Source organism: Bos javanicus, chromosome 18 (assembly GCF_032452875.1).
Source record: "Bos javanicus breed banteng chromosome 18, ARS-OSU_banteng_1.0, whole genome shotgun sequence".
Classification (NCBI taxonomy): domain Eukaryota; kingdom Metazoa; phylum Chordata; class Mammalia; order Artiodactyla; family Bovidae; genus Bos; species Bos javanicus.
In genome coordinates, this window is record NC_083885.1 from 34,602,331 (window position 1) to 34,628,937 (window position 26,607).

The 26,607-nt window shown below is 44.4% G+C and overlaps 1 protein-coding gene across 1 annotated transcript; it reads right to left on the bottom strand.

Moving 5' to 3' along the window:
* Positions 1 to 1,104: 1,104 nt before the first annotated feature.
* On the bottom strand, positions 1,105 to 24,675 carry DYNC1LI2 (dynein cytoplasmic 1 light intermediate chain 2). The gene is made up of 13 exons (XM_061387448.1): positions 24,341 to 24,675; positions 24,119 to 24,192; positions 22,051 to 22,167; positions 18,145 to 18,375; positions 12,632 to 12,801; positions 11,607 to 11,700; positions 10,476 to 10,611; positions 8,233 to 8,344; positions 7,672 to 7,731; positions 6,772 to 6,813; positions 6,249 to 6,366; positions 5,366 to 5,482; positions 1,105 to 4,059 (listed from the first exon to the last, which is right to left on the bottom strand). Exons 1-13 carry the CDS (start codon positions 24,445 to 24,447, stop codon positions 3,959 to 3,961), a joined length of 1,479 nt encoding a protein of 492 aa, XP_061243432.1. The 5' UTR covers positions 24,448 to 24,675; the 3' UTR covers positions 1,105 to 3,958.
* Between the last annotated feature and the right edge of the window lie 1,932 nt (positions 24,676 to 26,607).

A 26,607-nucleotide genomic window follows, 5' to 3' on the forward strand; every position in this document is an offset into this window, starting at 1 on the left:
GAACTTCTAGTGTGGTAACTGATTTAGGAAACGATCATCAGTGGATGCTACAAATGATGTGTAAAAGGCGGCTGAGAGCCAAGATCTTCAAGGGCATCACCCCAGTTTGACAGACGTGGAGGACACACCTTCATCAAAGTGTCACCAACACAGCAGTAACCCACTGTGCCACACCAGGGTACAGACAGCTTCACTCAGGTAGCGTTCTCACAAAAACTGTTTACCCTAAATGAAATCACGAGGAGACACTAAGGCAAATCCAGACTGTGGGATATTCTCACAAGACAACTGGCCTGGACTCAGCTAATACATATAGGGGTGAAATACCCTGGTGTTTAAAACTGATTTTAAATGGCTCGGGGGAAAAAAGTGAGACAGATATAAGGAAGGAGGGAGAGAGGGAGAGGGAAAGAGAAAAAAATATGGCAAAAAGTCAATTACTGGTGAATCTATGTAAAAGAACACAGGTATTTAATATATTCCTCTTTCAACTTCTCTGTTGAAAATTTTTTTCAAAATAAAAACTTGGGGAGAAAATTTCTGTAAACAATCAGCTTAAAAAGAACAGAAAATTCAACATGCTTAAAAGTGTAATAATTAGAAACACAATTCATCTCTAATATAAAGTATCCAATTTTCTTTTTTTTTTATTTTTTTTTATTTTTAACCCCATCTGTGCCTCAGAGGAGGAGTTCCCTCCACCGTGACACTTTGATCCCCAAAGTATCCAATTTTCTTAAACATACTTTACTGTTGCCCATTTCAGTAAGTGAGAAACATTATGGCTCTGAAATTCCTCTATGAATCCTCAAGGTTTCTAAATAAGTTAAGCAAAAATTTCTTAGCTCAATTCTGACAATCAAAAATTTACCTATGAGGCAAGAAACTATGCTGGACAACTCACAACCCGTGCCCTTTACCCACAGCCTGGAATTCCACATACCTCAGAATATGGCTTTAAAATGTTCTTTAATAGAATTTCTGATATTTTCAAGTGACAGAGGTATACATTTTTAGCTACATGGTAGACACCCCCTATATGACTAGCGGACAACTCAATGTATCTCCAGCGGGATGATTTATCGTAAAGAAAGTCACCAAAAATTGTAAGCAGTCTGGATTCGTGTTTATTGAAGCCAGTAATTAGAGACATCTTCTTTTCAGCACTAGAAAGCAAGGTTCCACATGACTGCATACTGCATCCAGATAGAGTCACACCCCTGGACTAAGGCTGGTGGGGGAATATATCTGCAGTCCTAATTTTTAAGTTAAAAACACCAATAAACTTAGTATAGAGACAACAGTGAACTTTCACTTACAGCATCAACATTGTTAAGGTCATGATGTACAGAGCAGTCACTTTCAATTAACTAATAAAACACATCTTCAGTTTAAATACTGGTTTAAAAATGCCAATCCAAAAAAAAAAAAAAGTGCAAACAAAATTAAATAATTCTAGCAGCATACCCGTTGCATTTTTAGCAAAGACCAATTCATGGCCTTTATCATGGCCATATCTTTAAGGTTGGGCTTGTTTCTTTGATTTTTCCGTTTTGAAGACAAACAGCAGATGTAGCCACTACAATGTATATAAATAGTCATAAAATTATCTTTAACAGTCTACCATACAAGTGTATTCTGCAAATAAAATGAATTTTACTTTAAAAAGTAAAGGCTGTTTATTGTTTGGCCTTTGGTTCCAATGCTTGAAAACCCCCAAAATAACAAAAAATATGCCCCCTCCTCCCACCCCCACTAAAAAGAACCCTGCAGCTCCCCAAAGTTGGTAGACTTTGGCAACCACTGAGCACATGACACTATACATCAGCTTCTTCTGATCCTAGGAGTAGCCACTTGTCCCGAGAAACTAAAGGTGATTGCCAAGAAATCCTCCTTCACAAGACAGATGTCTTGGCATTTCTTCGGTTCTAGTACATTTTATACTGACACAAAAAGTGCTTATCAGTTTAAGTGATAAAAGTAAAGTCTTGCGTTAAAATTTAAAATCACACTGTCTCCCTCCTGGATATGTGGCCTTTCAAAGAATTTTGTTTTATTTCTGAGGTCACTTATTTTGTGCCCCCAGCCCGCCCCTGCCAGATGCTAGAGAGGGATAAAGTGACCCCATCATTCGTGTGCCGCAAGCTGTTTGGCCTCTATTGGTCATTATACCACAACTATCATTCCAAGTCAGTTTACTGTCATCACCTGGACAATCTGGTAACTGGAAGCCACAATACATTAAAAAATAAAAAATAAAAAAGGGGGGGGAGTGTATTTTCAACAATAAAACTGGCACGAGAAACGTATTTTTGTTTGTCAGAAAGGTAAGTAAATACTCAGCTTTCTCCTTAACAGTGTTCAGACCTTTACAAAAAAGCAATTCAAGACAGTCTTAGAGTCTTGTTATATAACACAGGATATTAAGTTACACCCAGTACAGTTAGTGGTCAGTCAAATCTGGTATGTAAAAGTAATGATATTAGGGAAGTTATGCTCAGAAACAGTACAACAAACATTCATATAAAAAAAGTAAACTCCACAGAAGTGAACTGTGGTTTTTCCCTTGGTTTGACAACAAAGGTTCTATACATTAAATTAATGGTAGTGTTTGCATTTCAACGTTTTGTGTCATGTATAAAATTAAAAGTGCTGTTTTAAATCCACAGAAGTCACTTCCAGGATGATGGTATGACACGACAATGTGCATGTATCTGCCCTAAATGGAAACACCTGAAACACTTATTTCCATAAGAAAAAAAATGCTAGTTTATGAAAGACATAAAATAAGAGAAATGCATCATTTCCATCCTCAATACAAAACATTCATACTAATCTGTTTATCTGATAGCACTGATCAGACCAGGGAGCTAGGACAAAACCCTTTTGCATCACTGGAACTCCATGAAGGTTTCCAATGACCTTAAGGCAGGGACAGTGTGAGCCAATTAATCAGAGTGCAATTACATTAAAACCTCCTTCATACGTTCTGTAGCACACTACATTATGGTAAAATGAGAGGTTGGTCACCCATTCTCTACTAATAGGCCAGCCTGTGGTAGTAAAAAAAAAAAAAAATGAAATAAAAAATGACAAAGCAGAAGCTATTCAGAAAACACAATTCAAGGTAAACTAATGTGGTAACTGCTGACTTTAAACACACCCCACAGTGACTGACTGCCCCACGATACACATGTGTGGAGCCCAACACCTCCCACGAGGACACGGCCTGGGCCATGCACGTGAGCCCTGGGCAGCTGCCATCTTTCCCACCCCCACATCAGCTCCACCTGACTCAGGCATCCCCACACTTAACACATCTTCCACAAGGTAAAGATGCATTCAGAACAAGTCCAATTCTTATTTTGCTTAGTGTTTAGTTTGGAAACACTTCTGATTTTTAAGTTTTAAAAATGATTTGACTTCTACTGAACACACAGTATTTACTAACATTGCTCATCTCCTCCTCCGCCTCCTGCAACGTTCAGCTTCCCCAACACTTTTCTCATTCTTCCTTCCAGTCTTTCTCTTCCCTGGACTTTCTGCTACTTAATGTGCTTCCCATGAAGAAGTGAATCTGTTAACATGCAACTGGTTGGACTAGCCACCATCTGATCAATGACTTCCCGGTCTCACTGGCTCCACCCTAAAAGAAAGTGGGCCCTCTTTCTCTCCATCTATCTTCCCTTCCACAAGAGGCCCAGCTGCACTTGCTGCCCACAAGAGAGCCACACGCCTGAGAGTCCAAGGGTTATCCATCACAGAGGGGTCTGACACACAACCTTCCTAAAGGTGCATTTCACACTCGGACAGCCACTGAAGTTTTTTTTTTTTTTAAGTTCATCTCCCCTGCCCCAAAAAACTGATAGCATGTGCCATATCAGAAAAATCCTGGTCTTAGAGAAGATCAATATACATAGTTATTTGGTCATTTTACATATGCACTTTTTAAGGAGGATCAGGCTTCATTTTCTGTTGAAGAGTTTGTTACCATGGAGTCTGGCTTTCGAGTCATTCTATCCAGTTCTTCCTGAACATTTGTCAACACAGTCTTTTGTCCTTAAAAAAAAAAAAAAAAAAAAAACAGCAGTGATGAGAGACCAGAAAAAAAAACTTTTTTTAAGGAACATTTAAAATAATACAGATTTCTATAATCATTTTTGGTGATAATCCCAGTAAGAACAAGAAAAGTCTTTTTTTCACTGTATTGACTATAAGGAGACAGACCGTATTTCAGCCCTTCTTTATTCCAAATGCCACAGTTCTGGGCTCCCGGACTACATTACTGCCCCCTGCCTGGGGATGCCTTTGTGCCAAACACAAAGGCCTTTCTGAAAACCCTCTGAGCCCTATGCAGTCTCATCACCATTTTCCGAGAGGTGGTATTTGAGTTTCTGGCATGCAGCAAACTACTCTCTGTGCCTCAGACAGATGTCTATGTTTTGTTTCTAATACAACGGACTCATATGGAGTCCTGGAATCACCATATTTCAGTAAGAATATTAGACTAAGGCTGACAATTTCAACCTTGCACGAAGTTGGTGCACACAGTATTGAACACTAACTGGGGCCTAAAAGTGACCCCTCTTTCCTCCCAGGGAATACCAGCTTATAGCCTGGGCCACCAGACCAGCCTCCTGAGTCTCCAAGAACACAAGAGCCCCTGAAGGCCCAGGCTGACTTGAGGATACAGTGATTTCCCGAGGGCTTTGATCAGAAAATACCAATTAAGGAAAACACTGTATTAATTAATATTCCTTATAGCCAATGGAAAAGTAAAACCCTTCTGAAATGGCCTCAAGCTTCCTGAGAAAATGCATCATTTTTGAGGAAGCTGGTTCCTTTGTTTCAGAGACCTCCAAGTCATAGACTTGCCCCACCTGCCCATGTGGAAGAAGATGAGTGGGCGGTCACAGAGATGTGTATGTGTGACAAGACAGGGAGCTTCATGGAGGAGAAATGCCTGCAGAGTTCACAGGCAGCTGATGACAAGACGGGGGCAGCAGAGTGAACAAAATCCTTATAAAGCAACATAAAAATTAAAAAGTAAATAAAATGTCAACAGTACACTCTAGACCATGCTTTCAATGGACAGAGCTTCTACACCTGGGCCATACGTTTAGGATCTACCTCAATCCACCCAGGACTCGGTTCCTGAGAACCAAATATACATAAATCCCACCTCAAATGTGCCAAGAAATTTGCATGGTAATATGGTAATTCTGTTGTAAAGTATACCGCTCAGTATAAACCAAACACCTGTCCAGAACATCAAGGGTCTGCAGGTCAGTGGAAGCAGACACTCCTGTCTACCACCTCATCTTCCAGCACCCCTCCATCCCAAGGGTCATAAATCTCCCAGTACCTGACTTCTTGGATGTGCTCTGCACCCCACCAGCACCAGGACTTCCAGGAGAGCCTGTTTTTTTACTCAATAGACTATTGAAGAAGCTGGCCAACACCCCTTCACTTGCTGCATTATCTAAGGAAACATTAAGGAAAAAAGCATCACACAAACTGGATGACTCAATTAAACAACAAACTATTTTTCAGCTTAGAATTATCCACTTGTGGTTATGATCTTTGATACTGAGCACATTCCTTCACTGTGATGCCTTATATACTGCTACTGCTAAGGCTGATTACATGTTAGCATAATTAATTAAGTGAAACTTGTTTATATTTCTCACCTGAACCTGTACTCCAAATCATCTCCCTGTCCATGAGGCAGAAGTTTTATAAGCCCATGACATTCCAAAGGTGCTGTGAAAAACTCTCATTCAGAATACAGGCATCAAACATGCAAGAACTAAATACAATTTGAGCGTTTTACTAAAGCCAGTATCTTGGGGTATTATTAAGTCACTGGGATGAGGGCCAGTAAGGCATCGAGCTTGACAAAGGAAGTGACAATTCATAATTGGTAAAAATATATACCTATTAAGAAACAAAACCAAGGATTCAAAATATACATTTTAAAATGACTTATGCTGTATTCTTCCCTGAATACAGAGAGGCCTAACCAAGGCCTTTACAAAGCCAGGCGTGAGGGCACCAATTCCAGCGAAGGAACAGGCCTTGGTCTCTGCCAACCCATGAACTCCCTCTCTCTAAGACAGAAGTGGAAAACAGCCCTTGTGGGGAAGAAAACAGCTCAGCTGCCTTAAGATTCCACCTACCAAACCCACCGACTCAGCCCCTAAAGCAGGAAAGAGGCCAAGGACCCTCCACGGAGACAGGGTACATACTTTTGATATTCGGGTCCGGCTTCTTTACTGACGTGCCTGGGGAGGCACTGGGCACGCTGGCTGGCCCTCCCCGGCCCTGGGTTCTCGGAGAGCCAGAGGGTCCTCTTGCAGGGGATTCCTAAGTCCAAAACCAAGTCGAGTCACACAGGCGTCAAAATAACAGAAAATACATATTCCCAAAACAAAGACATGCCTCTGTGGGGTATTTTTCATAGTCTAGGGAGATAGGTGGCAGGAATGAGAGTTTGTACTCAGCTCAGTTTCTTTTTAGATCCCAGTTTCTCCTGAGAGAAGAAATATCAAGATAACAAAGCTTGTTCACTCTAATGCCCAGAACTCTGTATTCCTTCATCAGACATTTTCTGATTTTCTACCATGTTTCTGGCCCTGGGCTTTAAGGGGGACAACATTCCCTCTGAAAACATAAAAGCCCACACAAATAAAAGCTCTCACAAATAATGGTATAAAGCTTGGCCACCCATGACGCTGGCCCTTGACCCTCAGCTTAATTTAAGGTACTTACGGAGGCTCTAGTGGGCGTGGCTGGCTGCTTGGCAAGGAGTGACTGCAAAGAGAGGGACACACCGGCCATTAACACACGCCTGCAGAGTGCACGGGTCTGGAGAAACACTTCTGAGTACTCCACTAGAGGGCACCATTAACAACAGCCAAATCATAGGGTCTACACTATAAATGCAAACATTTTAATTGAGCAATTTGATCGATGGTGGGAAAAAAATACTTCCAGGAACCAGTTTTTAAGCTAAAGAAGTAAAGAGAGCACAGAAGGGAGGAAAAGCTGGCAGAGGAACTATCAACTCCCTCTGCTGACCTGTCTGCACCATGGGGTCTAACAACTGTCTCAGTGAAACGGAGAGGTGGGGCAGGGTCTGCAATCTGAACCACCAGCTTGGCTTTACTCCCCTCACCTACAAAGTGTGTGTACTGGCTCACCTCCTTCATGCACAGGGCTGTGGGGGGGCTAGGTGACATATTGGAAGTGAGGTCAGGGCATTTGGTAAACTGTCAACATGGAAAACGCTATGTTAGAAAATGTACATTTACAGACAGAACAGGTACTTAAGGACTTCCCTGGTGGTCCAGTGGTTAAGACTCTGAGCTCCCAATGCAGGATGCATAGGTTCAAATCCTGGTGAGAGAACTAAGATCCCGCATGCCACTCAGCATGGCCAAAAAAAACCCCAGAAAGGAACAGGCACTTAATAAGGTTGTAAGCCTATCACTGCAGGAGAATCTGCAAGGCAGGTACTTTGTACTAATCTGACAAACGAGAGGGAATGACGAGAACTGGTAACAACCCCTTTGTCGCCGCAAGCTCTTTGTGGTATCCCCTAACCTTGCCCCAGGGAGCTGGCCTTCCACTCACAAAAAGCCTCTGCTCCAGCCTCACTGGTCTTCTTACCTGTTGCTTCATTAGAAACACCTGCTCATCCTCCGCTGCCAACTCTTTGTCATGGACCAGCTGTGAAGTGAAGCAACACACTCATTTGCAGTCACAGGCCAAGAACACCCCAACTACTTGTCAAAATTCACGCCGAAAGGAGACTCTTGGGTTCATGTCTCAACGTGGGTTTCGGGAGTCTTTGCAGAGGTAGGTTTTTCTAGCCTAGCAAAGACCCTGTTTCAAGGCCAGCCCTGGCATATGGGCAAATGATATTTTAAGTCTGGCAGGTTCTAAACAATACCTCCCAGCTCAGGGTCTGCAGGTGATCTCAGGAGCAAAGGGCATCTACGAAGAGTAACCCAGAGGCAACGCAGGCACTCCGTCCCTCATGCCGCACCACCCAGAACCACTTACATAACACCAGATTTCATTTAAAGACTTTTTAAAGGCCCTTGGATTATTATCTATTTTTTACCCCCTAAGTGGTTCAATGTGTAAGATGTCTATTTTTATACATTAAAAAAACACAAAAACAAAAAAAACCACCTACAACTCTTAAAAAATGATTGATTAGGGTACCTTTCTCACAGGAGGTTTCACAATAAAGTCTTCATATGCATCTTCTGGCTTAACAGTTGTGAAATTTTCATGTAAAATAGCTATTTTCTTTTCATTGTCCCAGCCTGCGGGTCTAAAGGCAAAGAGACAGAAACCAACTTGCTTCTCCTTAGATGCATTAGAGAACACTCCGCACACTCCGGGTTAGAGGACCTCCGGCTGACACCCTTTTCCCCCAAGTTCTGATACGCAGTTGCTGGGCTGGCTGGTAGTCTCTGGCAGACAAGCCAATATTCACTGCAGGTCCAGTTCCATACTGAGGTCACAGGGCCAAGGCCTGAGGAGCCAGCAAAAGATCTCTCTGACTGTACATGCTGACTGACCCACAGCAAGTGTTCAGAGCTTTTCCACAGCTTCACCCAGAAGGACAAGGACACCATGGGGCCCTATTCTGACAGAGGGGAGAATACAGAGCAACACGGAGCCCAGGGTGAGACTGTCTCTCTTGGAATCTGGCACGGAGACCCACCCATGAGTAGTCTGAAACCTCTTCTTTCTGACAATGGTCCTCTTATGGCTTGGCTAATTTTACTGATGTGTGAATATGTACCCTGGAGCAACGGGGAGCGGTAGGACCTGCACTACCCTAGGCCCCAAACCAGAGGAACACAGGAGTTTTTGAGGATCCTAAATGGGTGCTGCCCAGATGGACATCGCAGGGCAGGATGGCACCCAGGCTCCATTAAGTTAAGCTGAAGCCTAAGGTAAGGAGCAACTGTAAAATGCCCTACACGACATACTTTTGTCTAGGCTTCCCATTCCCCATCCAACTCTAGCTCTATAACCAAGGAGGTGCTTAGTCAGGGCGCTCCCCATGAATGGCTTTGCTGACTTCACCAGCTCCTGTTGGGCAACAACCAACAGGACCTAAGGTGCCAAAGACACTGCCACGACCCATGTCACCCTCAGAAGCTCTGAGCTGCTTCTCCACTCCAGACCAGCCCTGAACACGACCAGTCTCCCTATGTCTCCTCCTCCTGAGATCTGAAGTGACTTGAGTACTGACTGACTCCAAAAGCAAACCACTCACTGAGAGCTTGTGGTTTTGGTGCTGGCCTGACTGCTCTGGACAACGGTTCTCTGAAATCAGTCCACGTCTCTGAGTCTGCTGTCTGGGAATCTCCCAAATGAAGCTCTCCCTAAATGTCAAGGAGACAGCCTGTTCAGTCCCCCGAGAGCTCTGGGCTTCCTCACCTTCAGTCTTTTCCCACACCGTCCCTCCCACCCTTCCATTCCTTCTGGCCTGCACACTCCACTCCCCCGCCAGCATCTCTCCTCTGCTCTCCCTGTGGCACTGCCTCTACTACCTCACCAGCGACCTACCCCCTCAGCTGTGTCTCTTACAGGCCACACACAGGGACCACATCTCGTTCATTTCTGTGTCCTCAGCAAAGAACGTGGTCACCTAGGAGGTGCTCAGTGTTTGCTGGATGAACTGCCATTCTTTTTTAAGTCAAGAGGACATCTAAGCCTAAAAACGCACAAGGCCTCTCAGAAACCACACCTTCAACATTTATTTATGCATCCACCATACTTCTCATTCTCCAGTGAGGGAATGACACAGGTTCCAAGTCTCTGCCCAGGACGGTCGGCCCCAGTGGCTCCCAAGTGTGAAATGTCAGAAACACAACAGACATTCAGTATAGCCTAAGCCCAAGCTGATGAGATGCCAGGGAGGGCACAGGCAGTCATCCTGCCAACAGATGCCATTACACCAGACGTTGCAACAGAAAATGTCCAGGATCCCCGAAGCGCCAATTCCCTATGCTGCCACTCCTTTTCTCAGCCAGTATTTTACCAGAGTCGACAGTAAGTGGCAAAAATGTTTTGACAACTTGCTTTTAATGAAAAGAGGCAGCACACCTGACCTCACTCCACCCACTTCCTTCAGACAGGAGGCAGAATGGCAAGTAATCTGGAAAGCAGCGGAGAGGTAAAGTTGGGTGTATCTACACCCTAGGAGGTCCAACTCCAAGAACTTTGCCAAGCAAGCTGGCTGTATGAGAGAAACAGAAGCACCTCACTTGGAAGGATAAAATGTCAAGAGCAAATGCACCATAAAGAGAAGCGTTCAAAAGCATCACCCTCTGCCTTCTTCTGATGTCCATGTCAGAAGCTTCCTCTGTCCCTTTTTCACTGTAATAAAACTCTGCTACACACACACACACACACACGCACACAGGCATCACCTGTAAAGAACTCACATAAAAACTGCTTCCTTTTCCACAACTAAGGCAGGAGTGGTAAAGTGGAAACCGTATGTTTTATGAACAATGTACTTATACAACAAGTCGAGGTTTTTCTCTTCTTTAACTGATGTGTATATCAAAGCCGCTCCATCTGATCAATCTGCTTAAGGAAAACCAATTCACTGCAGGAGGAGACAAAAACGAACACATACAAGCACAACCCTCAAAGTATTAGTCACAGGTTGCTCATTTTTGATCAATACACGATTAAGAGAAAGTGTTAAAATTTTAACAGCGAAAAAGGGAATAGTAGCAGAAGAAGCAAGTCAAAAGCATAGAGCATGTCGATGATAGCGGGCCACGTAGGCCTTTTTTTTTTTTAAACATGTAAACTGTCATCTTCTGACCAATTTAGTCTGTGTCCCAAGCAGTCAAGTTACTGGTTCTAAGGCTATAGCCTGGGAAAACCCTCAGCCCCGTCAAGGCACACAGGTTCTTTCCCAGACAGATGCCCACATGTGATCAAGTGTGCCATTAAGCATAAAAGAGACGGGCACCACCATGTTACTGGCCCTCACCACTGAGCTGGACAAGCTGAAGAGCCCGAAGGAAGCAGTGGAACCCACCTTTACCCTCCCCAGCCCAGGACGTGGGGCTACTAGATTTTCACAGAAGACTCAAAAGACTGTTGACAAAGCATCTCTCTCATTGACAGGACAAAACATAATAGAGGAAACCCTGAAGCATCTACAACACTGTCATTTGGGTAATTAACCTTTTCTAAAAACAAAAAAAAGTGAAGTTTAGAAAGATTTCCAAGATACAGTAAAGATAATTTGTAATAAAATTATCATGTATCAGCTTTCTTAATATGAAAGCCTAAAAAAAAAAATATGAAAGCCTATCATATGTGCACCATTAAAAATAGAAAGCAATAAAAAACAAGCAGAAATTAATAAGTCTCAAATACCAACACCGTAAAATTTTAAAAAGTAAAAACATGTATACAGTTTCATCCTGGCATGAGACTGTTTTGGGTTCAGGAAGCACTTCACCTCTTTGAAGATGCCCCATCCGGAGCAAGCCCGGATCAACACACAGAGGGAAGCCTGTGCCCTGGGCCCCAGCTCAGCGCCCCAAGGATACACTGAAGGCAGAATCTCCGTAGGTGTGACTGGATGAAGTCAAAGTGCTCGTCCCTGTAATCGTGCTCCTTCTCCAGGACGCTCACCGCATCACACTGCAGGGAAGACAGAAAGAGAAGGGAGTCACCCTTCTGCCTCTCTGCCTGCTGAGGCTGGGACCACTGGCTGCTTCAGAAATAAAACCATCATAGCTTCAAAGAAGGAAGCTACAGCCCAGAGTCCACGCGTTAATTGACTAAACAGACAAGAGTGAAAAGCAACTGGAGATTTTCCCCTTCATCCTGGGCCTCAGCTTCCACATGTGTAAAGTGGGATAAAATAGCCCTGATCATCTCACAGTTGCTCTAGGAATCAAACAAGGGCACATCAGGAAACAGGCCCCCTGGACATGACTATGCATCGCACACTCCACAGGGCTGCATCCTCACAGAGTATGCTGTGAACAGCTCATGCTATACTTGGGCAGCCTACCAGCTCTGACTAAGATCACAGAACTTCTGAACCCGAAGTGTTTTTACAGCTATTTCCTTTTCATTTCTAAGAGACACAACTTTATGTCTCTATGACTACCCTTAATTTCTATTCCTACCTCATTATTTTACAAACCCTGAATCCACTTTCTTCTTTTTCCAGGGTTGCTATGTTCCTTTCTGAAAACAAGTCCAACAGACTTTAGAGACCAAAAGCCAAAAGAATTCTGCTCTTCTGTGTTCCTTTTTCACCACTAGTTTGAGCTAAATGAACTGGTTTACACAGCCTTAAGAAAACTACTTTCAGATCTGAGTCTGCATCCCTCAATAAAGTTGACAGTGCTCCATGAGATTAACTCAAGCTATAAGTAAATGTCACATTTCTAGCAGCAAGGTAAAATGACAATATTTTCTATACTGATATATTCAGTGTACCTTAATGAATCCTGAATTAGCCCAACATCCCCTTAGGAAGACACCTAATGAGAGCTTCTCCAAGTTTCTTACAGATGGTGAGTGTTCACTGACCAAACCCAGCCAACCTTACGGCTCCCACCTTTGTGCACACCACCAGCACCGGGATCCCGAGGTTATGAGTCAGCACATTGTCACCGAGAGGCAGGGCAACATTTTCTTCATCAGGACCTGAGGTCAGAGGCCCTCTTCTTTGTGGGGAACCTTGACAACCTTCCTCAGGCTCGACATAGTCTTGAAAATCTTTCACAACTACAGGTAAAGAAGGAAAAGAAAATTACACACGCATTCACACAATAAAAAATGCACAAGCCAGCTTTAGAAAACTGAAAGAGGGAGTAATAAGCACAAAACATTCAGAGTTGTGACAAACTTCCTAACTGCATCTGACTTAATTGCAGTATTAGGACTTAGGGGTACTGATGCAAAACTCGCAATTCTGTCAGTCTGAGCAGTGTAACCTCAGAGCGGCAAAGATAGTGCCCTGGTCATCTTCAACTGTATCCAGCTCTTAACAATTAAGCAGGTTTTTAAAAATCTCCTAAGGCTTCAACAGTTCCTACTATGAAAACAAAAAGCAAACACTTTTTTTTTTTGGTCCACACAGGGAGGCTTGCAGGATCTTAGCTCCCCAATCAGGGATTGAACCCGGGTCACAGTAGTGAAAGTGCTGAGTCCCAGCTGTGGGACCACCAGGGAATTCCCAACGATTTTCTTATATGTTTTACACTTTCAAAATATTAGGGTAGTTGAACTGTGTTAATTCAACAGAGGCAACCACTAGAAATAGGTTATAATTTATTAAACTTCCCAGCTTTCTCATTAGAAATAGTTAAAACCACCTGATCTACACAAAAATACGCTGTTTCCACACAGAGGAGGTGTGTCCGTGGTAAAGAGTGAGGCTGCACTTGCCCAGCACCACCTGCACCTCCTCATCGTCCTCACTCTTGTGGACTTTCACCTGTAAGAGATCCTGAGGTATGTGTGTCATGGACCTGTCCCTACCTCACACAAGTAGGGGTCAGCGTTACCACATTCACTCCCTGGCACACACAGTCACTATTTTGGCCAAGGATGCAATCCCACAGGAGGGCCTTCAAGCTGAGAGCGGTCTATGGTCTTGGTTCAGGCAAAGCCCACAGACCTGCCCCTTTTTCTTGGTGCTTCAAAGTCACATGTGAGGCCAGAGAATAAGACATGGTGATTAAAGCTACTTCCAGCCAGAGGAATGAGCAGCTCTACTCTTCTACAAATAACACGAGTAAAGGACCTAAAGGGACCTCTGCTCGCATCCTCAACATGCTCACTGAGAAAACACAGAGGACTAGACGAACGCAAACCTGGAGAGAGGCGCGTGTTCTCTTCTTCACTCACAGAACAGGTTTCAAATATTTTCAAACGATGAGTTCTAATTTACAAAGAATTTAGGTTATCATTATCCAAGCTTCTGCAATTATCTGGGAACACACTGTCTTTCACATAAATTGAAAACCACTGATTAACCCCAAAAGTGGAGATGTAATGTTTCACCTCTACAATTTCTCTTTAATTAAACTCATTCATATAAAGTCATTGCCAATATAAACAAATGACTGAAGAGATCTTCACTGCATTGCATTTTGGACAAAAACAGAGAAGGGTTTTTTGATAACTGATGAAGGATCTTGAAGGCATCAAAAGTTCCCACTTATTTTTTAGAAATCTGCTTTATTTTAGCTTTATGCAGCCAAGACCGACACACAACAAACTGCACGTTTAAAATGTAAATTTGGTTTTTGTGGGGGAAGACCTGACTTGTGTCTTGCGGAAACTCAGTTCCCTGACCAGGGACTGAATCTGGGCCACAGCAGTGAGAGCCTGAGATCCTAACTACCAGGCCACCACAGAACTCCCTAAATTTGGTATTTCTGACATTATGAATACACCCCTGAGTCAGTACCACGATCAAGATTGTGCATGTATCTATCACCCCCAGAAGTTTCCTTATACCTTTTGGTAATCTGTTCTCTCCACCTCTCCTCAACACCATCCCTAACTCCATGCAATCACTGATCCACTTTCTTTCAATACAGATTAGTTTGCGTTTTCTAGAATTATATATAAATGTAACTGAGAATATGTTCTCTTTTTAGTCTTCCTACATTTTCTCTTTAAAAGCATTTTAATAGATCTTCAAGTCAATGAAAAATACAATGGCTTAACTGGGTAGTATCTGTAACTCCCCAAGGTCACATGCAGCAGTCAAACAGGCCGTGAGACAATGAGCATGGCAGAGCCTGGAACTGGTTACAGGTGAGCCAGGTGACTGCGGGAAGGCAGGCGGAGGTGGGGGTGGGGGGGAAGCTCCAGCAGTCTGCTCCTTGAACCTCCACTCCCAGCATGCTGCATAAACTGTGTTGTGTTCTACACATGCCATGACATGAACATGGGTGGGAAACCCTGGGCTAGACTCCTTATTCTCTGAAGGACTGGCTTAAGTACTGCTATCCAAAAACAACAGGAAATGCACACGTTTTTAATAATCCAGCATTTTAAAAAAATAAGCTGGAAGGCAGAGCAGATATTCCTAACAGAGGTGATGAAAAGGAATGATAAAAATAAAGTGAGGACTGTGTAATCTGAATAATAATGTGTATATTTCACTTAGGGCACACAAATTTGTTGTTGTTTAGTCACTAGGTGGTGCTGACTCCATGTGACACCATGGACTGTAGCCCGCCAGGCTTCTCTGTCCATGACATTCTCCAGGCAAGAATACTGTAGTGGCTTGCCATTTCCTCCTCCAGGGGATCTTCCTGACCCAGGGATCGAACCTGCGTCTCCTGCATTGGCATGCGGATTCTTTACCACTGAGCCACCAGGGAAGCCCAAGTGCACACATACTATAGTATTAACAGTTTCTCTCCAGCAGGTGGGATGGCCGGGATTTCACAGCAGGAGCCATGCGCCCACCTGGGGCGTCAGATGGAGTTGGTACAGGAAGGAGCAGCGCTCTACCCTGCTGCTGCCACCTCCTTCTGTTCTTTTCCCTCCTGCCTCACTGATCACCTGTTGGTTCCACAGTTCTGAGAAGACTTAAGAGACAGTACCTAACTGTTTTCCTCTACCTGATAAGCAAGGGAAGCCACCAACACAAAGCTGAAAAGAGAAGACCAACCTACACACAAGCACCACCTTCTGGCAGCTTCAGGGACTGCTCTATCCTCCCCCATCAATCCTGCTGCCAAACAGCTGCCATGGATTCAGGACCACTGGGGACCCTAATCCGGAAAAGAGCGGCTGGCCAGGGAGCATCGTTCCAAACTCAGCTGACTGGAGACTGAAAGCAGGATGGGTGACAGCCTTTTCTTACTCAATACAACACCTAGAGTGCAATTAAGCTGGAAAGTGGGAGTCCTTCAAGGAGAAGATGGGCAACCGCTTTATTAAAATGTAACCTAAAACCAGCACTAACAAAGGCAATCCTTCAACGGGTAACACAAAGGCGTGAATACCATTCCAAGCATCTCATAAGAAGGGCAGTGAAAACAAGAGAGGCCCTCAGAAGGTTAACCAGAGTCATGAGGCATGGATGCGGTTCCAGAATCTCTAGCTACCCTCCAGTGTCCCCTCCTCTTCTTCCTTACAACCAAACAGAACCGTGATACTTAGAACACACGGCCACATTGACTACATCTCCTAAGGAAATGTCTTCTTAGGAAGACCATGGGCACACGCCCTTCAGTCCGTTGCTTTTCCTCCATCCAGGTGCCTGCAACACAGATGTGAAGGCTGGAGCTCTAGGTGCCAAGAGGAAGTGAACCACACCCTAGAGATGACCAAGCAGTAAGCAAAAAGGAGCCTGGGTCCTTGACCTGTCTTCCTCGAGCTGCTTTCCAGGCCTGAACTAACTAACCACCTCTGGATTTCACTTGCAGGAGCAAGTAATAAAACCCAGTCTTGTTTAGGCCACTGTTATTTTGGGGCTTGTGTCACATGCAGCTCAATCTGATCCTAAGTGACACAGACATCAATGACTAAGACCACAAAATAAATTCAGTGTGTCATGGGAACACAAGCTCCCCAGGATTGGGCACCCTGTCTGCTGTATGTATCCCCAACACCTAGAACAGACGTGGCCCCAGACAGACACTTGCCTTCTCTGGGAAGCAAAAATATCCTTGGCCCAATGTCTTCCTTTTTTTTTTTTTTTTCTGTTTTAACAAACCTTTACAAGGTTTATAACTCTAAGAAAACAGGTTCAGAAACTGAAATCTCCTGTGCCATTAATCTGGGTACGATGGTAAATGTGCAGCGAAAGGAAAACAGCTCTTCAGCCTCAGAACTCTTCTCAGAAGTTGCCTTCAGGGTCTCTATTTTAGGGGAAAGATCGGCTTTATCTAAAAAAGTCAGTGTTTGAGGACAGATGCGCTGAGCTGCATAACAATCACTGCAGCACACAGGCGGGTGTCCCAGGAAACATATGCACACGACAAACTAAACAATCACCCGTTAAATTCGTGTTAGGTAATCTGAGCCAGGGGCAAGCAGAAGTTATGACAGGAAGACACCCAGCAAGAAATCTGATTTGAAAAGCACATCGAGATTCCCGATGTGTCTCTGCCAGTAAGTATGAAGGTCCCGTGTGCCATGCCCCAGCAGCCCTCATTAATTCACTGAAGGGAATGATGTCATCCTGTGGAAATAAGCCAGGCGGAGCCAAGACTGCCCTGGCCAAGACAGCACTGCTGCCGCTGCCACAGCTCCAGCCCCTGCCCCTCCCATTTCCCTGGCAAGTGGACAGAAGCTGATGTAACTGCACAGAAGCAAAGAAAACGAAAAACAAGCTTCTGAATCACAAAAAGGAAAAACAAAACAAAAACGAACTTCCTTTGAAGTTTGTTCTCAAAAGGCCTTGGATGTCCTGAGTCTTAAAATATCCTTTCATTTTAATGACACACAAAAAAGAACTTCCTATTTCTTACTAAAATCGTATTTGCTGGATGGCAAAATGAACTAAGTTAAGAGCCGAAAGATTTATCTTTTGCGAGGCTTCCTTTAAATCTGCAAATGAAAGGACCTCAATGATATCCAGGGCAATGGACTTGCTACAGAAATCACAATAAATCTCCACACCCACAGATGTGAACTCAGCAGACAAGGGGTAAACAGAAGAGGAAAAAGACTTATAGAACCAATCACATTTTAGGGGATGAGGCAAGAACACTTATTATAAAAGAAAACCAATGACAATAAGGAATACTGATTCATGTATTTTCTTCAACTGTGACAGCGGAGACAAAGACTGCTGTGAAGACTTTTTTGGCCATACCACTCGGCTTGTGGGATCTTCCTTCCCAGACCAGGGATGGAACCAGTATCCCCTGCAGGGGAAGCACGGAGTCCCAGCCACTGGACAGCAAGGGAATTCCTGCTTTGAAGACTTTCTGACTACTGAATCGACAAAAGCAACTCTGAAATAAACGGTGCAAACAAAACAAAAACTCTATAAGGAGAGCTTTGCAGCCTCTTGATCCTGTGAAAAGGAAGGTGGTTGGAATCATCCAAAGAGACCAGGGAATTTTCCAATTAGGAAAACCCTGCATTACTTACACTTCCGTTCCAGCTCCCTCATTTCTTCTGGTGGAATTTTCATTTTATCAATGTGCTCACGTAAAACACTAGCCCATTTCTGTAGTGATTCCATCACAGTCCAAGGCCTAGACATATCTGCAACAAAGATGACCAGGGTCTCCGGCAAGGATTCAGCAGAAACTGCAAATTTCAGCAGGCCTTTGTGGTATAGATCTCCATCCAGAATCCACACATTGCAGCGTGTGTGATCTAAGAAAAGAAGCGAAGTGAAGTTACTGATGATGACCATCAGCACAGCTGAAAAGGAGAGTCACAGCAGGAATAAATTTGAAGATGACAGCCACAGAATTCCACACAGAACACAAAAAAATCCTGACCAGAAAACACAACAACTCTTCATCAAGGTGCCCTGTGAACTGTCCAAACTATAAAATTTCTTTAACAAAGGACATTTTAGCTTTCAGTAAGAATCAGAAAACATGAATAAAAGCTACAAAAGTTCCCTGGACATCTGTGCCATAGTCTAAATAATCCATTCTAAGATATCAGCAATCTGTGAGGCGGCAAGCTGTGGCCAAGAGCCTGTGGTTAAACAAGCTCTTATTCTGTCAGTCACACTCAACAGTGAGCTCACATACCACAAAGGGTGCCACAGAAACAGGACCTTTGTATTTAAATGCTGAGATAAACTCATCACTTACATAACTAAGATATGGATTATGGGATGCCTGATGATATTAAGGAATTACACTTATTTCTGGTATAATATAATTACATTTTCAAAAATCCTCATCTTTTAGACATACATATGGAAGTAGTCACAGATAAAAAGAAATAACGTCTGAAATTTGCTTGAAAATAATCCAACTTGGAGTAAAAAGAGGGTGTAAAGTATAGCTGACATAACACTGACCAAGAATTGGTAACCTGAAGGCAGGGGATAGATACACTGGGGCTCATCAAACTCGTCTGTGTTTTAGGTAGTTTGGTTTTCCCCAGTAAAGTTAAAAACGCATATGCACAAATGTGCAAGTGCTGACAGTTAATGAAGCACATGATTCTAAAATTATACCTACGTAATCAAACCGTAGAATTCTCCGAATTAATAACATACATAAAAATTTTTAAATATCTTTTTCAAGAAAAAAAATTTTTAAATATAAGCACGTCAAGGGAGCCATCCTACTATCAAAAATATAATTTTATTAACTTCTTCCCTAATAAATTCCAACTTACACTTTAAAAAACCTGTCTTCAAATTGGGTAAAGGTCAAAAGGAGATTCTAGGTGTCCTACTGACCTTCCAGAATCCTCCTTGTTGGAAACCATTTTGGCTGAGCAATGCGTGTGCTACCAGGAAGGACCCTGAGTCAGAGTGACTGGCCAGAGACAACCCAGAAACGAATCCTATCACCATAAAATCCGAGAATTCAAGCCATGAAATCCGAGAAGTGGCAGAGCATTTCTCCTGGGTTCCCTTACCCTCCTGTGCTCCGCCTGGGTGCCCCTTCCCAATGAAGTCTCTTGCTTTTTAAAAAAAAAAAAAAAAACAACCTATCTTCAGTTAGCTACCTTTTTCTGGTATAATCAATTAATTTACAGGCTGTAAAAAATTTTATATTCATGACTTTATTTCAACAGTTTACAATAAAGATATCTACATCCAACTATGCTTTCAAAACTCTTAACACATTTCAGATAGCGGTTTTGATTTGGATTCTCTGAATGCCTTCAAAAATACTGCATTGTACCTGAAGTCTGCAGATTTTAATGCTTGCCCCTCACAAGACATAGCTCCTTTCTTCCCACTGCCCACTACATATAACCCAACCCCTGTGCATGGAGATCACACACACCACAAGTGGTGTTAAATGGATACCCCAAATCCTGAAGGCAGAGGTCCTTTGACATGTCAAGTTCTACCACAAATGAAGGACAAACCAGATCCTATATTCTCTACCTAGGTGATTGCCTGCAAAATGTATATTTATAACCCAGTCATAACACACAATTAAAAAAAGGGAGGCTGAAAAATGTATAATTAACCACAGGTAAGGACAACTCTTTCATCAAAGAGGAACCTCCAAGTAGGAGGCCTAAAAAAAATCCCATAAATGCAGAGGTCAAGAAGCTTTTAAGGCAACCTAAGGAATCTGAAATAAAACTTAACATGTACTTCAACTCAAAGGCAAGTGAACATGGTTACTTTGAGGCTGGGATGAGATATGTTTATGCCCTTTGAAATAAGCATCTGTAGAAATGTACAGAGTATATACATGATGTTTCATATACTTTCAAAAAGTTACTAGATCCCTTTGCTGTTCCCCTGAAACTACCACAACACTTAATCAGTTATATCCCAATACAAAATTAAAAGTTTAAAGTTTTTTTGGGGAAAAAAAATGGGTACTAGACCTACCACTGTGTTTCAAGCACTCAGCGACACTTAACACACGCCACCTCTCATTTTGTCAACTTACACACTAGTTTCATTGCCCAATATTACTAATGAGGAAACCGAGGAACAGAGTGAAGTCAGTTACAACTAGTGACTACAGGAGTGGGATTCTAAACCAGTCCTGCCCGGCTACAGTGCCCAAGTTATTTCCACAATAATCATCAAAGACAGGAAGCAAAAGACTCGGACATGTAAGGCCCCCGAGTCTAGCTCAGGGACCCAAGTCCCAACCCTATTACCTACACAAACTCCAGTGGGCCTAGACGGGCACTGGAAAGCCTCTGCTCGCCTCAGACAAGGAGAGTCCTCAGCGCCTTCTACCTCTCTTTCACACTGAACACAGGGAATGTTCAGCAAGGAAAAGTAAGCCAAGGAAGGAGGAGCAGGAAAAAAATCCCTGGAGTGCTAAGATGACCATAACGTTAAGATTAAAGATATTTCCCCCTCTATTTAAATAATTCTTGGAGCTCGAAGAATTAAGGTAGAAGGAACCACCTGTGATCAGCTTCTTCATTTCAGCAATAAAGAATGAGGAACTAGAGGTGACGGAATTTGTCCTCCTGTAAAATCACTGTTACATGGTGATTCTTACTGTTTAAATGGGTAAAGGCAATTTTAAATAAAGTAATTTAATGAAGATATTTCATCCTTAGGCTACACAGATAACTTTCCTACAAATTTAAAGACCTAGGCACTAATAATTATTTATTTTAGAGTCATTCAAGATCTAACATAAAACCTGAAAGTTTAGAAAGGAGGCAATACTGACTAATGGTAACCAAAAACCATTATTCCAACTGGACTCATAAGAAAAAAACTTTTAAATGATATCTAATCCTTATAAGAAAGCTTACCATGCACTTTTAATCATCTCAAATACCCAGAAGGTAGAAAACAATTACTATCCACATTCTACAAATGTGAATTAAAAGAGAACATTATTGCCTCTGAGTCTCTATTCTCTCCACTTGGGGAAAACAAACAGAAAACACTAAACAAATATCCCCCAGGAAATCAGCATTTCTACACTGTCACCAAAAAAACTCCAAAATCCTCTTGTGAATATCTGTTAAGCTGTTACATTTTGAACTACACCAATTTCAGATTTTCCACTAGAACCAGCCAGAGTAACAATGGTGCCCAGATCAGCCAGCCAAGCATTTCTCTCAAAGAAAAGTGCAAGGCACTTAAAAATTTCTTAGTTTCTTATGTTTATGTGCATCTGAAACTTTACCCTCAGTATCTCCTTTTAAGTGGGGCCACCCAGCTAACAGGCCCATTCCCCACTTTGCTGCCATACTCTATACAAAGAGAAGAAGGTAAAGTCCTACAAAGACACACACTTCATCTAGTCCCCTGTGACTAATTCTCTTAGAACTAAACAGAAAATTGAGAATGCACGGCCATTTTGCAGGAATGGTAACCAAGGACTCAGACACCTGCATGGGTACCAATGCTTCACTCACCATCTCGGTCCTCATCGTGGACGCTGAGGTAGAGATACTCTAGGCCTCTTCCTTTTTTGCCATGCTCAGCTCCTTGAAGTTTAGTCATGAGGGTTGTTTTACCAGAACCATCTTCACCTACAAGTGACGCACGTAAGAAGACAAAGTGTACTGTTTACTCTAGGCAAGGATGGGGAGTCTGCACAGTCACACAAGGCACTTTCATACGGAGCTTGCTACAGAGGTCTCATCTGCATTCATAAACAAAGCAGGCCCTGCTGCAAGAGTAGTCAGGGTGGGGAAGAGTGAGAAAGGTGGTAATTTCCAAGATCTCAAATGACAATCTACTGCAGCCATCCTTACCTCCCAAGGAAAGGAAGAAGGCAGGTCCACAGACCCTATCTACAATTTATAAGACACGCATATGGAAAAGTGAAAGTAAAAGGTCGGGCTAGTGTCTCACAAAATAAACTTCTGCCCCAAGAAAAGCAAATCTTCAAAATATAATCAACCTTAATGAAAAAAACTCTAACCCTGCCTCATAACCATGAGTGATGGGCTGCTTTCCACTTTCAGTTTTCGTGCGTTTCTTTCTTAAGCACCCTGAAGGCTAGGAAACCAATGAAAATAATCACAGACCTAAGCAAAACTCTTAAAGCGCAGCCTTAGTAACCACCAAGCCTCCCCTCGTCCCCCTCCACCAGCAAACAATTCCCCTCCCCCAGCCTCAAAAGAAACCTTAAACATCAGAAGGAGCCACCACCAAGAAACACTGCTGGCACTCCTTGGATTTAATAATACAGAATTATGGACCAGGAAAACCGAAAGGCAATCCACAGATCCAAGTTCTCCTCTCCACCCCCAATGCCACTCTCACTCAGGCCCTCCACATCCCATCTGGACGTGGTGAGCACTCAGCCTGACTTCAGGCCACCTGCCACTCTCTGCCAGAGTCCCCTTTCTAAACAGAGATCTGGTGCCCTGGATCCCCCAATCTGTGAAGACCCCTAAGCATTTTCCGTTACCTGCTACAGTGGTCATCAACTAAACACCATCCATTCCCCTCAAAAATAGTGGGAAAACCACCCTCCAAGTGATTCCCATGAGAATCAGACTGTAGAGGTGAAATAAAAAGCCCCCAAGAATCAAGCGGCTTCAGGAAAAGGCAGCGACTCTTCAGCCTTCCACAGTGTACCTCCACCTTACCTCATCAGTCACCTTCCACAAGGAGGCTGTGCTAGCTTCCACCCTCCTCCATCCTCGTCACCTCTGTGTTCCTGAGAATACTAACCCTCTGCGGCCCTGCATGTTGACACTTATCCTTCAAAACACCTAACTCCAAACAGCAGCAAGCCATGGCTGATGCTCCAGAATCATCTGCCTATGCCCAGGACATCTATCCCCATCTCACTAGACTGAGATTCTTGGGTAGTGTCTGCGGGATGTCTGTACAGTCCCCAGATCCAACCTGGGCAGTACAGGACTCACTCAACAAATGGGTATTGGCTGTATGAATGAACCCAGCCAAAGCCTCTTACTAGACAGAGATGCTGAGGGACCTAAGCCAGGTAACCCAGCAGTGAAGCCTGAAACAATGCAGGAAAAGTCCCTGGTGGGGACTCCGAAGCCTGCTGCCCTTTGCGGCGTTCCTCTCACCTTACACTGCTTCATCAAGATCGAGAAATGGCTCCTGTGGCATCTCCTCCCAATCCGACGACCCCCAGTTCACCGCATTCCTCCCGCCTCCTCCGCTAACCTCCTCATCCAGTCCCTCCCCTCTTTATGCCCAGTTTGGTGAACTTCGAGGCTAGGAGCGCAGGAAGTCAGGGTCATTTAAAGCAAAGCTAATATTGCGGCCAAGCGACTAAGGAATGTGCCGAGAGCACTTGCCAGCATCCCTGGGCTCTCGAAAAGGGGCAGCGTCCCGACCTCGGCCGTGGTGACTCGGCCACATAGGGCTATCCAGCCAGGGTCTACAGACCCTCCCGAGCAGGCAGGCGGCAGAGGAGAGGAAGGCAGGGACCAGGGAGAGGGCGCCCCGCCTAGCCCACCCCAGCTCCCCGGACAACGCCCCGCCGGCGGTGCTCACCGAAGACCAGAATGTTCTTGCCAGACGGTAGCTTGGATCTGGCGCGGGTGGACACCTCGCTCAGGATCGAGGACCTGTGGGAAAACGGCAGAGCTGTCGGCCCCGGGACCAGCCTGAAACTGACCGGTCCGCGACTGCCCGTCAGTCCGTCCGACGGTCCGCCCCGCCCGGTCGCACCCTCCCCGGACCGGCTGCCCTAGTCCGGCCGCCCCGCAGTCTCACCACAGACTCTGGCCCTCCTCCTCTTCACTGGTCAGGTCGCCGGCGGCCGCCACCGCGGGCCCGTTGGGGCCCAGCAGCAGCTTCTTCTCCACCCCCACCGGCGCCATCTTGCCAACTGCAGCCACAAAGAGGGCCCTCCCCCGGGCCCGCCGAGGACCCGCGAGGACCCCGCCGGGCCTCCCGCGCCCGCCGCCCCCCGCGCCGCCCGCCCCGCACGGTCCGCGCCGCTCGCCGAGCTCCGCCGGGCTTGCGAAGTCCGCGGGCTCCTGCAGGGTCGTGAGGCCACCGCAGTGGTAGGAGGTGGGCGGTGGTCAGGCAGCCGCCTGGGCAGCCCTGCTTCGGGAGGCGGCGGTGCTAGCGGGAGCCGCCCGGGCGGAGTTCGCGCTGGCGGCCTCTGCCGGCCGAAGAGCGCAACAGCACCCCTGTTCCAGGTCTTCCGTCCAGTGGCCGCTCCGGCTGCGCTGTCCGGGGGCCCAGGCACCGGACGGAGGCGCTGAAGCGAAAAGCTTAGGCTTTGGAATGAGAACAATACAGGATAGCGCCGTTTATCGAGTGCTTATCGTGTGCCAAGTTATCTCACTAAATCTCGTCTAACTCTCTAAGGGTGAGGAACCTGAAGCTCAGAAATCTTGAGAACCCTGACCAAGGACTCAATGCTTTCCAGCTATCTTGTGATAGCATCCTGGTACTTGAGTCTTACTCATCAGTTTTAACCTATTATATATACCATGGACTTTGCCTAATCCTAATCGAGCCACGAGTTGAAAGATCGGCCTTAAACGAGACTCCCCAAATACAAATATCATGCTTTTCACCTCGTCCTTCCTTGACCCTATTAAGACCACAAGGCAGTGATTTTTACGGCAGTGAATAATACACTTTTTACGTTAATTACAGGGCTTTTTTTTTTTTTCTGGGAGCCAGCGTTTGACACCAAAAATAGTAGGCTTTAATTTCCTTTCTTCAGGAAAAGAAAGAAAAAGGGATAGATGTGAAAGGAGAAGGGGCAGGGGAGGAAAGGGGAAGGAAGAGGGTAATGGGAAGAAAATGAAAGAAAAAATACATTTCACCTGTCCAGTTTCACTTTAGGTGTGACTGCTACCTGAGGGCTCTGTGGAAGCAGAGGCATTTTACAAGGCATTTCTAAATATCACAAGGAAGTAGGATATAGCAGAAAAGCAAGGAGTATGTGGGTTTCAGATGAGTAGGACTTTGATCCTGGCTCTGCCAAAAATTAAAGGATCCAACAAATCGGCATATCCTCTGCCAACCTTAATGTAAGGTTCAAACAAGAGTGAAAACTTACTGAGAATTGTACCTCTGGAAGTCTAGGAAAAGCAGAGAAAGTGTTGTAAATCATAAGGCAAGTAGTATCAGAATTTTCACTGGACAAAAGACGGAGTTGAAAACTACAGGCCAGTGAAATTCATCAGCCCTAGGTGAAATTCTCTAATGTGACCAGTTGGAAAAGGAAAAGATAGCACCAGATTTAGTTCTTTTTTTTTTTTTTGCAGGAATACCAAGTAGGAGGATGCTGCAGACACAGCAAATTCAGATTTCAACAGGACATTTGCCAATGCATATCGTAGACAAGAAAGTGAAATGTAGGCTGGATGATGGTATCCAGGCTTGTTAAAGACCAGGCCCAGAGGGGGCTGATGAGCAAGCCCCCCTGCCCGGCCCAGAGGAGGCTTCTAGGAGCCTGCTCCAATCTCCTGCCTTAGCCCAGGCAATTCAGGGTATACCATGCGCAACTTGGATGAGAATGCAGCCACACACTCATAGAAGTTGTGGATGACCTGAAGCAGGAAGGGAGGCCTAACACACTGGATGACAAACTGAGTACAGAATAAATCTAAAACTCAACAGGGGGGCTTCCCTGGTGGCTCAGATGGTAAATAATCTGCCTGCAATGCAGAAGACCCAGGTTTGATCCCTGGATTGCGAAGATTCCCTGGAGAAGGAAATAGCTACCTATTCCAATATTCTTGCCTGGAGAATTCCATGGACAGAGGAACCTGGCAGGCTATAATCCATGGGATTACAAAGAGTTGGACACAACTGATTAACACATACAAACACTGAAGTCTTGTAGTGGAGTTAAAATAAGAACAAGGTAAGAATTAATTTAAAAATGTCTTAACTATATCAATTATAATTGGAGAGTTGGTCATGTAGAATGCCAAGAAGCATCTTAGGTAAGGTCCATTAATCCTTTGGGGCTTCCCAGATGGCACTAGTAGTAAAGAATCCACCTGTCAATGCAG